The sequence below is a fragment of the Pediculus humanus genome, genomic scaffold (assembly GCF_000006295.1).
Source record: "Pediculus humanus corporis 1103172107481 genomic scaffold, whole genome shotgun sequence".
Lineage (NCBI taxonomy): Eukaryota > Metazoa > Arthropoda > Insecta > Psocodea > Pediculidae > Pediculus > Pediculus humanus.
Genome location: NW_002987098.1, coordinates 215674 through 228612, shown reverse-complemented (window position 1 = coordinate 228612; position 12939 = coordinate 215674). Strand labels below are relative to the sequence as shown.

General features: G+C 26.4%; 4 protein-coding genes across 4 annotated transcripts in view; 2 read left to right on the top strand and 2 right to left on the bottom strand.

Annotated features, from left to right (window-relative positions):
* Window positions 1–1656: 1656 nt before the first annotated feature.
* Phum_PHUM136680 (uncharacterized protein) lies at window positions 1657–2295 on the bottom strand (the record flags this gene model as incomplete). Its single annotated transcript, XM_002424531.1, has 4 exons — window positions 1657–1670; window positions 1705–1860; window positions 1929–2073; window positions 2203–2295. 4 exons carry the CDS (start codon window positions 2293–2295, stop codon window positions 1657–1659), a joined length of 408 nt encoding a protein of 135 aa, XP_002424576.1.
* Window positions 2296–2818: 523 nt separating this feature from the next.
* Window positions 2819–3573, top strand: Phum_PHUM136670 (ribosomal protein S25, putative; the record flags this gene model as incomplete). Its single annotated transcript, XM_002424530.1, has 3 exons — window positions 2819–2955; window positions 3054–3254; window positions 3381–3573. 3 exons carry the CDS (start codon window positions 2819–2821, stop codon window positions 3571–3573), a joined length of 531 nt encoding a protein of 176 aa, XP_002424575.1.
* Window positions 3574–3927: 354 nt separating this feature from the next.
* Phum_PHUM136660 (large neutral amino acids transporter, putative) lies at window positions 3928–6174 on the bottom strand (the record flags this gene model as incomplete). Its single annotated transcript, XM_002424529.1, has 8 exons — window positions 3928–3986; window positions 4076–4253; window positions 4345–4494; window positions 4662–4862; window positions 5020–5188; window positions 5275–5500; window positions 5565–5783; window positions 5892–6174. The coding sequence occupies 8 exons, from the start codon at window positions 6172–6174 to the stop codon at window positions 3928–3930; spliced, it is 1485 nt and encodes a 494-aa protein (XP_002424574.1).
* Window positions 6175–8797: 2623 nt separating this feature from the next.
* The window catches only part of Phum_PHUM136550 (shuttle craft protein, putative), a gene marked incomplete at both ends in the record, with an annotated part of 4934 nt that continues 792 nt past the window's right edge, over window positions 8798–12939 (top strand). Inside the window, 10 exons of the mRNA XM_002424528.1 lie at window positions 8798–10196; window positions 10283–10420; window positions 10521–10682; window positions 10770–10933; window positions 11019–11372; window positions 11463–11696; window positions 11822–11994; window positions 12171–12369; window positions 12605–12757; window positions 12836–12922. Of these exons, the coding sequence (XP_002424573.1) occupies window positions 8798–10196; window positions 10283–10420; window positions 10521–10682; window positions 10770–10933; window positions 11019–11372; window positions 11463–11696; window positions 11822–11994; window positions 12171–12369; window positions 12605–12757; window positions 12836–12922 (3063 nt within the window). The remainder of the gene's footprint in view (window positions 10197–10282; window positions 10421–10520; window positions 10683–10769; window positions 10934–11018; window positions 11373–11462; window positions 11697–11821; window positions 11995–12170; window positions 12370–12604; window positions 12758–12835; window positions 12923–12939) is intronic.

Genomic DNA, 12939 nt, shown 5'->3' with positions numbered 1-12939 from the left:
GAAACTCATTGAAATGATTGACGTTAAACCTGAATGGGGACCAGTTTATTTTATCAGTAACAATTCATTGATTCCTACAACTACAACAACCACGACTACGACGACGACAACAACAACAACAACAACAACAACTACCCCTAAAACCACAACCACCACTTCTACAGCAGCATCAGTTTTGCCTGTCGCAGGAAAAATTGATTCGAATGAAATGTCAAACGATAATGATAAATCTTCATATTCGGAAAATGACAAAAATATGCACACATATGACGAAGCATTATTTTTAACGAATAATAAAACAAAATCTAATATATTAATTTCTCATGAATCCACTAACAAATCATCTTCATATTTCTCTTGTAATTATATTATTTATTCAATTCTCATTTATAACTTAATAAAACTATTACTAACATAGAATAAAAATTGTAAATTAATACATTCATACAGTCCATTTTTTTTTACCCAAAAATTAATTTAATTTTATTTATTATTATTATTATTTATGAAAATAGTAGGGTATCTCATTCAGTATTTTCAACACGCATCCGAATTGCTTATAAATTGAACAGAAACTTATATTTTTCATATAAATATAAACAACCATGACAATGTGAACCTGTGAATTTTTAATCGTGATAACTAATATGCATTTGTGTGATTCATTTATATTTATATATGATATAACCAGCAACCGTAAAAAAAACTTCATTTGAAAAACTAAAACATACCTAAATACTTATTTATAAAAAAAAATTGTCAATCGTCAAACATTAACATTGAGACAATAAATGTTAAAAACCCGTTTGGTAATTAATATATTCTTGATAAACTCAAAAACATAAACTACATTCTATTAATATTGTTTTAATAATGCATTCCAGTTATAAATTTATATTTTTATATAATATTTTAATAAATATATTTATTGTATGAAATTTATTTACTTATTCTCATTATACATCATTCATTTCTAATTTTGAAACCAGAGCATTTGTTTTTCCTTTGTTTTTTTTTTTCATTTTTTTGCAAAATTTGATATTATGAACACCTAAATCTTTGATTTCTAAGGCATTGCCTCAATTATGATTTGAAAATATTTGAAAAAGGCCTGGGAAAAACAAATAAATAATGCCAAACATATTAAATTCATTATTGATTCTGCCATTACCAATATTTTACTGCCTAAAACATTTCTACTTGCAAAAAATTTTTAAAAGCCTTTACTAAGTGAAGAGTAAGACAAACACTAAATAATTGGGTGGTGCAGTTGAGAAAAGTATTTTGAAAACTTTAAGATATTTTTTTTTTGTTGACCACTGTAGAACAGATAAACAAAAGTGATTATTGTTTGGCCTTTTTAGATAAGTTCAGTAAAATGATAAAAGAAAGAAAAATAAACTCAAACAGTGAAACATTCCACTTTTGAAAAATGAACATGGAATCTATGGGTATTATTATTTAAAAAAAACCTCAGTGCTGCTCAAACCATAAGCAATTCAAAATTTTCTTTGATAAAAGTTTTAGACATTAAAAAGTATAAAGTCGTTAAATATTTTCATAAAACAATTGACATAGATAACCCAAAAAAAAAAATAGTTTAGAATTAAAAGAAAAATAAGATGACCACAAGGATTTACATTTCTCAAGTATTTTTCACTCAGACTGTACTATATAAATAAAATAAAAATAATAAAGACTTACCCATGAGACCAAGCTGTTGAGGAGTTAGCAAATCATTATTCAAAGTCTCTGTGTTAATATCATAAATTGAATTCCGTGAAAATGCAGACATTTTTTCATTGTAATTGAGATTTGAAAAAACTGAATTTTGCCTGTGTACTCCTTTTGAACTGATTCCTACAATAAGTAAAAATTAATTAATACCAATTATTAGTAATTTAAAATAAGTAAAAATTATAAATTACCATCTACAGGACATTTTATTCCTTTACTTTTCTTGTAGCCTGACATTAGTTTAAAATTATTTAAAGACACATTTTTTCTTCGACGCAAATATCTAGCTATCAAAGCCGTGACTACTATTCCACTGGTAACTGATATAAGAATAATCTAAAAGAAAAAAAAAAAGACAAAACATTAATTAAATAAATATTAAAAACTAAGACTAAATCGAGCAATCAAAGCATAATACACTGAAAATAAAACTATTACTTTTCTAGCAAAAATTGTTTTTCATACCTTTTGAGAATGAGTAAAACGTATTTGGTGACCAAATACGGATGAAAACACAGGTAACCGTAAAAAAAATGTCCGAACATAACTCACAAACATACTTTTAATATTCTTCTATGTAAAAACTTTTATTTTCTGAAATAATTTCATTTTACAATACCCAGAACAATATATCAGGTTTTCAACGAGAAAATACATAAGCATTTCGGCAATGATTTTCTGACCATAATAAGATAGAAACTCATAACTTTAGGAGGAACAATATAAAGAATGATTTTAACGAGCAAAATAATAAATAAATTATTTTTTTAAACAAGCACTTTGAACAGAAATTTAAAAAAAAAAATGCATTAACATTGCACCATGCTTTTATTAACGGTAAACATAATTACTGTAAGCTTTGAATTCAATTATTAAAAAACTTATTTGCTGCAAAAAAAAAATTAGACTAACTCATTGCAGTTTATATTAAAAATATTATTTTTTAGATTTAGGAAAAATAAAAAATAAAATAAAATAAAAATAAAAATCATTAAACCAAAAATTAACCTTCACAGCAGCAAAAACTGATTTGCTTCAGGTAACAGCATCATTATCAAAACGACATAGTTTTAACTTCAGCATGCCGTTTATGATAGGTAAATCTCCAATCAGGAGAACACTTAAATATTTAGAAAAAGGAAAAATTTTCTTTAGAGAAAATGTTAAAATATTTGCAATAAATTACAATTCATTAGAAAAACATCATAAAGGTGCTAGGTAAAAATTAATAAAAAATTCATGAATTAATTTTTGAAATTTACTTTTGATAAGTATTTTAAAGTGATTTATAAAGTGAATTATATTTTTTTTTTTAGGGAATTTGTTTTTTGGCATTTACCTCAAATCCAGTATAAAAACCGAAATGTTCAATGTATTTGCTTTAAAAATCTAACTCCATCACCTTTTATTCAAGTTTATTTTGAAAATGGAGACAATACATTAATTGATATTGATAGTAGGAAAAGGGAAGAAATCTTGGATCATTTATCAAATTGTACATTTCTGTGTAAAACAAGGTAATTTTATTTTTCCCAATTTTAAATCATAATATAATAGCAATTAAGACATTTAGGATGTCAAAAATGAACTTATTTATTATATTGTAGTTTTGTTTATAAGTAAATTATTAACTATATCTTTAGGGATGAAGTAGAAGAAACAGATTTCACTGAAAAGTTACAAACTATTAATTTTGGATACAATTGTAAAAAACATTGTATATGTGAAGTTATGGGTCAAGTGCCTTGCACTTCTTTAGTTGCAGTACCTAAAATTTGGAGAGGAATTTTAAAGCCAGACTTACCATACAATGTCCCTCCGCATTATATGAAATAATAAAATAATTTCCACAATAATTTACCAGTTGTTTTTTTAACAATATAATTTTGTAAAGGTAAGCAAAGATAATTATTTATTATTAAATTAAATTAAACTGATACTTTTTATAATTTAAAGAAAATAATTGAAATATTTTTATTATAAAATTTATATTCCTTAAACTTTATACAGTTTATTTTGACATCAATGGTAATAATAATTAATCATTAAAGCAGTAAAGAAAATAAAAATTAATTTGAAGAATACTGACTGTGTTTATAAATGTTTAAAAAAATTTATTTAAAAAAAATTACCAAAACATTTTTTTCCCTTTGTTTTGGTAAGAAATTTTTATTGTAAGTCAGTCAGCTTTTATTCTTTTCCTTCAAGAATACAAAGAAACAATTTGGCACAAACTAAATTAAAATTTTCTGAAAAATTCAAAAAAAAAAAAAAAAAAAACAATCAAATCATTCTGTTAAACATTAAAACAGAACAAACATGTTGTACATTAACAGACCTGAAAGTTTATAAAGCCATTGTGGTTTGTTTTTCCAATAAATAAACACAAAATAAAAAGGAATTCCTCCTAAAATGAATATACAACCTACACCAACTTCAATCGGTGTGACATAGCATGGGGAAACAACCAAAAAAGAACAAATTAAAAAAAAAATAACAGGTAAAATTAAATTTACCTAGAAAAAAAAAAAAGAATTCCTTTTCAATAATTATTAACGTAAAAATTTTTAAAGGATTTTTCTTTTAATAATAATTGATGAAATTTACCTTTATGGGCCTAATTAATTCAGGTTTTGTATACCTTAACCAAAGCAAACCAGATACAGATATAAGTGTGAATAAGGATTCAATAAAACTAGTGAGATTAATTAAAACGTAAACGTCGTCAATGAAAAGAAGTATTAATGTTATTAAACACTGTAAAATTAATAATAATAATAATAATATTAATATCAAAAGAAAAATGATATGGAAAATAAAAAAATTTTGACATTTTTTTTTTCACGATTAATTACCGTAATTTAAATTATGCGGGTACGATAAATATCTGGAAATGGAAAATCTAATGAGAGTTGTAGACTTACCAAAAAAATTAAGGAAGGCACTGGCGTGAATTTGTTTATATTAATTAATGCAATTGCTGCTGGTAAATGCCCGTGTTTAGCTCCCACAAAAAATAATCTAGAACTAGCAAAAATTGCTCCATTTAAAGCTCCAAAAGTTGAACAAGCAACAAAAAAAGGCATAGTCCAAGCCATTATTCCTAGAGTTTTATTAGCAAAAGTCTGAAAATAAAATGAAATTGAAAAATAAAAATTAATTTAAAACATTTACACGGTTAATTTATTCACAATTATGGTATTCTTTTTTTAAATATGTCACCCTTTTGTAAAATAAAAATTTTAAATAATGATAAAGATTTTGTATGAAATATTAGTTTACCACAGCAACGGCATTGGAAGATAAAATTTCTTCTTGTGATAAAACAACAAAATATGCCACATTAGTTAGCACGTAAACAATTGTAACCGTTGGCATTGATATGCATATTGCTCGAGGAAGATTTTTATGAGGTGACTTGAGTTCTTCAGTAACAAAATTAAGAAAACTCCTAAAATATAAATTTATAATTACTTTGCTATATCGAAATATACGGCTAATAAAATTTCAATTTAAATAAAAACTTTAACATTTTACCATCCTGAATAGGAAAATAATCCAGAGTAAAAACCAAGTGCCAAATGACCGGGATCAATTGAAGTTCCTCTCATTGATGTTTTAAGTGATCCAGCAGATTTTGTGCACAGATTATATAATCCAGTACAAATAATTACAATTAAAGCCAACATTTTTGTGGCTGTGAATATGTCTTGAACTCGCGTCACCCATTTAACATTGTAGCAATTGATAGCAGTTAAAACGCCTGAAACACTTGGTATTATGGATCAAAAAACGTTTGAAATACAGTTTCGAATGTTAATTCTTACAAGTTATGAGAGCGGCTATGAGCTTGACAGCAACTGATGGTGCGACGCAATTAGGCCACAAAGGTTGTAAAATATATTGGGCAAATGTTCTTGCAGTTACTGCATTGCCTGTTGGAACCAAAATTAAAAGTGCGACCCACAAGTATAAAAAAGCAGGAAGTGGTCCAAAAGCTTCGTTAATATAAGCATAATCTCCTCCGGATTTAGGTATCATAGTACCTAGAATAATAACAAAAGTGAAAATTTAGACCAAATTAATTTTTGGCAAGTGAATAAAATACTTACAGTTAGTGTTAGAAAAATTTAAAAGGGTTTTATAATAATTACCTAATTCTGCATAACATAAAGCTCCAATGAGTGATAAAAGTCCAGAAAGAACCCATATTATGAGAGCGATACCAACGGAACCAGCTCTGATAAGAACACCTTGTGGAGATACAAATATTCCAGATCCTATAATAACTCCAACAATAATAGCAACTCCATCAAACAAACCAATTTCTTTTTTCAACCGGATGCTACCTTCCACCACAGTTTTATCTTTTTTTTCTTCTTTTTCTTCTTTTTGTAGACAGCCATCAATGCTATTTATTTCGTGTCGTAAAGACATTATTTTGTTTTTTTTCAAAAAAAAAAAACTTTCTGAATGTTTTACTTAAGTATTTAATTTAGAGTCTAAAAAAATTTTAAAATTTTAATTAGGAAAATGCTCATTAAGAAATAATACCATTTTTTTTTTTATTCTCATTTTCATTATTAAAAGTTTAAATTAAAATAATCCTTCTTTGAGTTTATTAAACAAAATTTGAAAAAACAAATAACAATTTATTAATTCTGTAATTTTTGTTAGAATGCATTTAATACTGTTTACTAATTTAATAAATTATTTTTATATATTTGAATTAGCTAAAAACAAAACATCAAAATCAAATGAAAAGGACAAAGAGACTAAAATAGGAATGATTATTGTTAAAACATGAGAAAGTCAAATCCTGTTCATTGCAATAAATCTTGAAAATGAACCTTAAAAAGAGCCTGTATGTACTAAAAGTAAAAAAAAAAAAAAAAAACAAATTAAAAATAATAATAATTGTAAACTGTTGAACATGTTTGATTTCTCATATTGTATGTGAAACTAATTGTGTGCATTGCTATTCATGGGTTTGAAATTAATGAAAAGGAGGGAAATTGAATATTACATTTATATGACATTGGTATACAGCTATTTTATTTTAAATATAATGGACTTTGCAGTAATTAAATTGGAGAACGATGGTATGATACCATAAAAAGAAAAAAATCAATTTAAATCATGATGAAATGTAACTCAGAGAAATAACCGTCAAAATTAAATATACGCGGCTTGCATGAAAATAATTAATGTTTAATAAAAAAATGTTGGTGTTACAGTTTGCTACAACATTAAAAAGGAAATTTCATTGTTGCTAAACTAAAACAGGCCATCAAGTTTATCACAATAAAAGATCGTATATTTTATTTTCATATTTGCCTAACGAAAATTTTTTTTTTTTTTCTACTCCTAATTTTTTTTTTTTTTTTTTGAAGAATTTTAACGCGTAAATGTAATTTTAAATACTTTGATCGAAAAAAATTCTTTTTTTTTTTTTTTTTTTTTTTTAATCGGTTGATTTTAACTAATTTATATATTTAAAAAATTTGTTTCCATATATTTAATATCAATTTATGTTATTAAAATTTTTTAAATATATATATATGTATAATCTGAAACTTGTTTTAAGTTTTAATTTGAATTTACTTCAAATTCAAAATTTTATAAAAATTTAAGTTAAAAATAATAATATTTGTTTTCACACAAGCAAACTTTCTTATTTAAAAAAAAAGTAAATTGTATTAATTTCAATTTTATAATAAATAAATAATTAACTAAACATAAAATAAAATTTACCAATGAAAAAATATTATTATTTTTAACAAATATATATATATATATAAATTTGTTTTTTTTTCAAATATATGGAAAAAATAAAATATATTAATTAAAAATAAATTTATACGGTACTTATTTAATAGTCCATCCTTGATTGATGACAGAATCCGTTAAAAAAAAAACAAAAAACTTTATTTTATTAAAATTATTAATTTAAATTTGTTACGTTTATTATTATGATATAATTCGCACTTATTAATGTGATCCGGTACAAAAGCTCATAGAATTCATTTTCCCCGCACATATTATATCTCTTCAATTTGTCAACTACCAACAGAATCTCCTGCCTTTCCCTACGGTGGCATTTACGTTATGTTAAATTAATCATTTTTTAAATTATTTTCTATCTCTCTCTCTCTCTCTCTCTCTCTTGATTTAACAATTATGCAACATTGTTAGGTGTAAAATAATAATAATAATAATAAATTAATTATTTTTACCAATCATTGTAACGGTAATACGAATTCATATGATTCTTTTATTGTAATTTTATTGTAAATTGATTTACGAGCGAAATATTTCTTTTTTTTTTTTAATTTACTTAATTAATTTTATAATTAAATCAAAAAATTTTTGATAATAGTAAATAAAATTTTAAAATAAAAGAAGTATTTATATTTTTATTAATATAAAGAAATGTAGAAAAAATATGAAAATTTAAATAAATAAAAATTAAAAGTATTTTAAATATACTTTTTAAAAGTTTTATTAAGAAATATAAAAGTTCCAAATAAGAAATTTAATATTTTCCCGTTATCCTTTAGACAAAATTACAAACAAATATTAATTGTAATTTTTTTAGTTTTTCTCATGTGTTTTAAAAATTTTGTTATTGAAAATAATTTGAGGGATAAATGATTGCAACCCCATAACTCAGAAAAGTATCCAACTAATTTATGTGTGATAAATAACATGGCGGACTTATCAGTACTACTGTACACAGACGGATAATTTTTGCGTTTATTACAATAGGTTAACCTTTGAAAAAGTTTTGTTTTTGTTTTTAATCTACGAACGCTTTATAAAATTTATACCTATATTTATTATTTTTCATTTTTAAATTTTGTAAATCTTATGGTTTACATATGAATAATTTAAATAATGTTGTTATGAAAAATATTTTCAGTGGCATTAATTAAAATATGTCGGTCTCCAATATGTCTGTTATGCTATTTACGTTTAGTGTAAGTGTTTCCATTCAATCTTGAATGTATCATTTATTTAATTAAATAATTAAATATAATATAAGCTTCAAATTGTCGACATGGATGGAGATTTGAATGAAATTCAAAGAATCTCGGCCAATTCTAACCTCGTGGCAACAGCTGAAGAGTTTGTTCCAAAATCTTTGTCAAATTTACGAGAACCCAGTAATGTATTGCAAAATATTGGGCAAAACTCTTTTGAATCCAATTCTTGCAATGCAAACGTTTTTCAATTTTTGAATTCTTTTCGAAATCATCATGAAACAGAAAATACCAAACAATATCATTCTGTATTGAGTGAACCTCAATCTTCACATCATTTAATGGTTGGAGAACATAGTGTCCCCAGTGGTAATATTCATAAACCAATGTCAAGGAAAAAAAATTTATTTTTTCCTGATAGAAAAGATACTAATTACATTAAGTATAATCAATACAGACAAAATAGTAAATGGAAGAATGGAAATCATGGGAATCAACCTAACAGTAATAATGTCTTTGATGCTGATAAGGTAAAGTTTCATTATTCTCAAAATTTTGTGGAAAAAAATAAACCAAATGATATACCAAAATCTGTCAATCAATATTTTGCGACTGAAGAAGAAACAATTAAAAATAAAAATTGGTATGCTCAACCTGGATATCAGGGAACTAGTTTTACAAATAATAAAAGGCCATCTTGGAGAAATCAAGATAATTTAGCCAAGTTTAAACTAAAATCAAAAACTAAGGATGACCAAGAAGATAGGCCCAATCAATTTTATTTATCAAAAACTGATAATCATAATCAAACAAAGGCTAAAATTATAGAAAGTAACAAAAAAAGTTTAGAATTAAATCAGAATAAATATATAAAATTTAAAAAAACTAAAGAAAAAAAAACTGGTCATCAGTTTAATCAAAAAACTAGTCAAAGAGAACAATTAATGAATTCATTAAGTAAAGGAGTATTAGAATGTTTGGTTTGTTGTGAAACCATCGGTCAAAATATGTCAATATGGAGTTGCAACAACTGTTATCATGTATTGCATTTAAAATGTGTTATAAAATGGGCAAAATCCTCTAAAAATGATTTTGGTTGGAGATGTCCAGCTTGTCAAAATTTAAGCAAAGATATTCCTGATGTATATTATTGTTTCTGCGGCAAAACAAGAAACCCAGAGTGGAATCATCAAGATTGTCCTCATTCTTGTGGAGAAGTTTGTGGTAAAGCACTGAGAAAATCATGTCCACATAAATGCACTTTGCTTTGTCATCCAGGACCCTGTCCCCATTGCACTTCCACTGTATCAAAAACTTGTGGATGTGGCAAGACTAAGAAAATAGTGCAATGCAATGGTTCTGATACCGTAACATGTGAGGAAAAGTGTGAAAAAGAATTAAACTGTTTGATTCATACTTGTACCAAAAAATGTCATTTAGGAGAATGCTTAGAGTGCACTGAAGTTATTCATCAAGGTAGTAGCATTCTTTACAAATTTAATAAATTTTAAATATACAAGAAAAAAAAAATTTTTTAATTCTACCATAAATTTTTATTGTAGATTGCTACTGTCAGAAGTCACATAGAGATGTCAAGTGTTCAATCGAGTTCCTTGGAATTGAAAACTTTTCTTGTGGAAACACCTGTGATAAGAAGCTAAATTGTGGGAATCACTCATGCAAGGACATATGTCATGAAGGTAGGATAATTAATTTTTACAAACCAATGAACCCCTTCTAAAGCACACTTAATTAAAGCTATGAATAGGTTTTAAAGCAAAACATAATATTTTCTTTCAGGAAATTGTACAAAATGTGAATTAATGCCTGAGGTTGTAAAATTTTGTTCATGTGGAAAAACTGAATTGAATTTATTGCAAACTACAGTAAGAAGTTCATGCACTGATCCCATACCTACATGTGATTTAATATGTGGAAAAAATCTTAATTGTGGCCCTGCAGGTAAAAACACGATTAAAAAATTACATTGAAATGGCAAGGTTTTTGTTAAGGTTTTAGTTTTAATTTTTTTTTTTTTTGAAATTAAAGATGAAAATCATACATGCAAAAAAAAGTGTCATGAAGGTCTGTGTCCGGTTTGCTCATTAGAAAGCATTGTTAAATGCCGATGCGGCCACTTAAAAAAAATGATACCTTGCAGTAAACTAAACACTCTACCCAATGGTGTTTTGTGTGACAAACGCTGCGCAAAAGTAAGATTTTTGATTGTTATTATTGTTAATTTATTTCACATAAAACTTTCCTAGAATGTTACTATTATTATGAATTTAATTATAGAAAAGAAGTTGTGGAAAGCACAAGTGCAACCAAATTTGTTGTACGGATACTGAACATAAATGCAATTTGCCTTGTAACCGGTTTCTTCAGTGTGGTATTCACCGTTGCGAGGAAACCTGTCATAAAGGGCATTGCAAGCCCTGCCTAATAGCAAGCTTTGATGAGTTTACTTGTGAATGTGGTGCGGAAATTATTTTTCCACCTGTTCCTTGCGGTACGCGAAGACCTCAGTGCGATAAACCATGTTCTAGAGTTCACCCTTGTGGTCATCCTCCGGTTCATAGTTGCCATAGTGCTGATCAATGTCCTCCTTGTACTGTGCTCACCAAAAAGTACTGTCACGGACGTCACGAGGTAAATATTTTCTTGTAACTTTAGTTATACGGCCTATAATTTAAATATAAATAATACTTACGAACATTATTATTATTATTATTGTTGTAGTTGCGAAAAGCTGTGCCGTGTCATCAGGATTCTTTTTCTTGTGGATTGCCCTGCGGAAAAGAACTGCCTTGCAAAAAACATAAGTGCATTTTACCATGTCATTCAGGCCCTTGCCTTAAACAAGGTCAATCTTGCACACAAGCTTGCACTTTACCGAGGTCTCTCTGCGGGCACAATTGTGGCATACCGTGCCATGAAGGGCCATGCTCATCTGATGTTATGTGTAAAGAAGAGGTAAATATATGATATTTATTAACAAAAAAAAAATTTAAATTAAACAATATCGTTTTTAAAGCGATGAAAAAGTAGTCAATTAATAAAATTGTTGTTATTAACATGTGTTTTATTTTTATTTTTAGGTTAAAGTAACTTGTGAATGTGGTCATAGGGTAACAACTAAAATTTGCCATGAAAATTTTAAGGAATCTTTAAAAATTTTGGCGGCAAAATCAGGAAAAAAAATAGATACTCACGACCTCGATACTAACGACTTTACCGAACTTAACTCAAATAAAAAATTGCTGTATAATAAGTGAGTAATTGTGTTTTTTTTTAAGTTTTTTTTTTTTTTTTTTTTTTACGTAAATCACATTTTTCAAATATTATTATTATTATTATTCAAGTATAAGGTTTTTATTGATGGCATCTTATGACGGTTATAATATTTGTTAGTAATAAAAATAAATGAATTATATTTCAAAATTACAGTTTAGAGTGTAATGACGAATGTAAGTTGATTGAAAGAAATCGTAGGTTAGCATTAGCTCTTCAAATAAAAAATCCTGATTTAAGTGCTAAATTAACGCCTCGTTATTCAGAGTATTTGAAAACTTGGGCCAAGCGAGATCCCAGGTTTTGTCAAATGATTCATGAAAAACTTACGGATCTAGTGCAGCTAGCAAAGCAAGTAAGAATGTACATTATGTATTTTGCATGTTATAAAAAAAAATTAAATTATTTTTCATAATTGTTAATAATAAACTTCAGAGGTATATCTCGTGTATATGAATTCATTCACAAACCGTTTCTTTCATTAAAAAAAATCTATAAATAAATAAACTTACTACTAAATACTTACTTATTAATATGGGCATTTTATTATAATTTGATTATTTAACACTCTCCTAATGTGAATGTTACAGTCAAAGCAAAAATCACGAAGTTATTCTTTTGATTCTATGAACCGAGAAAAAAGGCATTTTATTCATGAATATTGTGAACACTTTGGATGTGAATCCATGGCCTACGATAAAGAGCCGAAAAGAAATGTTGTGGCTACCGCACTGAAAGACAAAGTGAGTATTTAATGTTTCATTTACTTAAAATTTATTTAATAAGTATGTAACTAATAATGTAATAATACATATTTACAGTCTTGGCTTCCCAGCGTATCCATTACAGAATTCGTTCGAAAGGAAAATAGTCCACGTAAAGTTCCAATGCCTGTCATCACAAAATCTGTTATTTCGACTCCTCA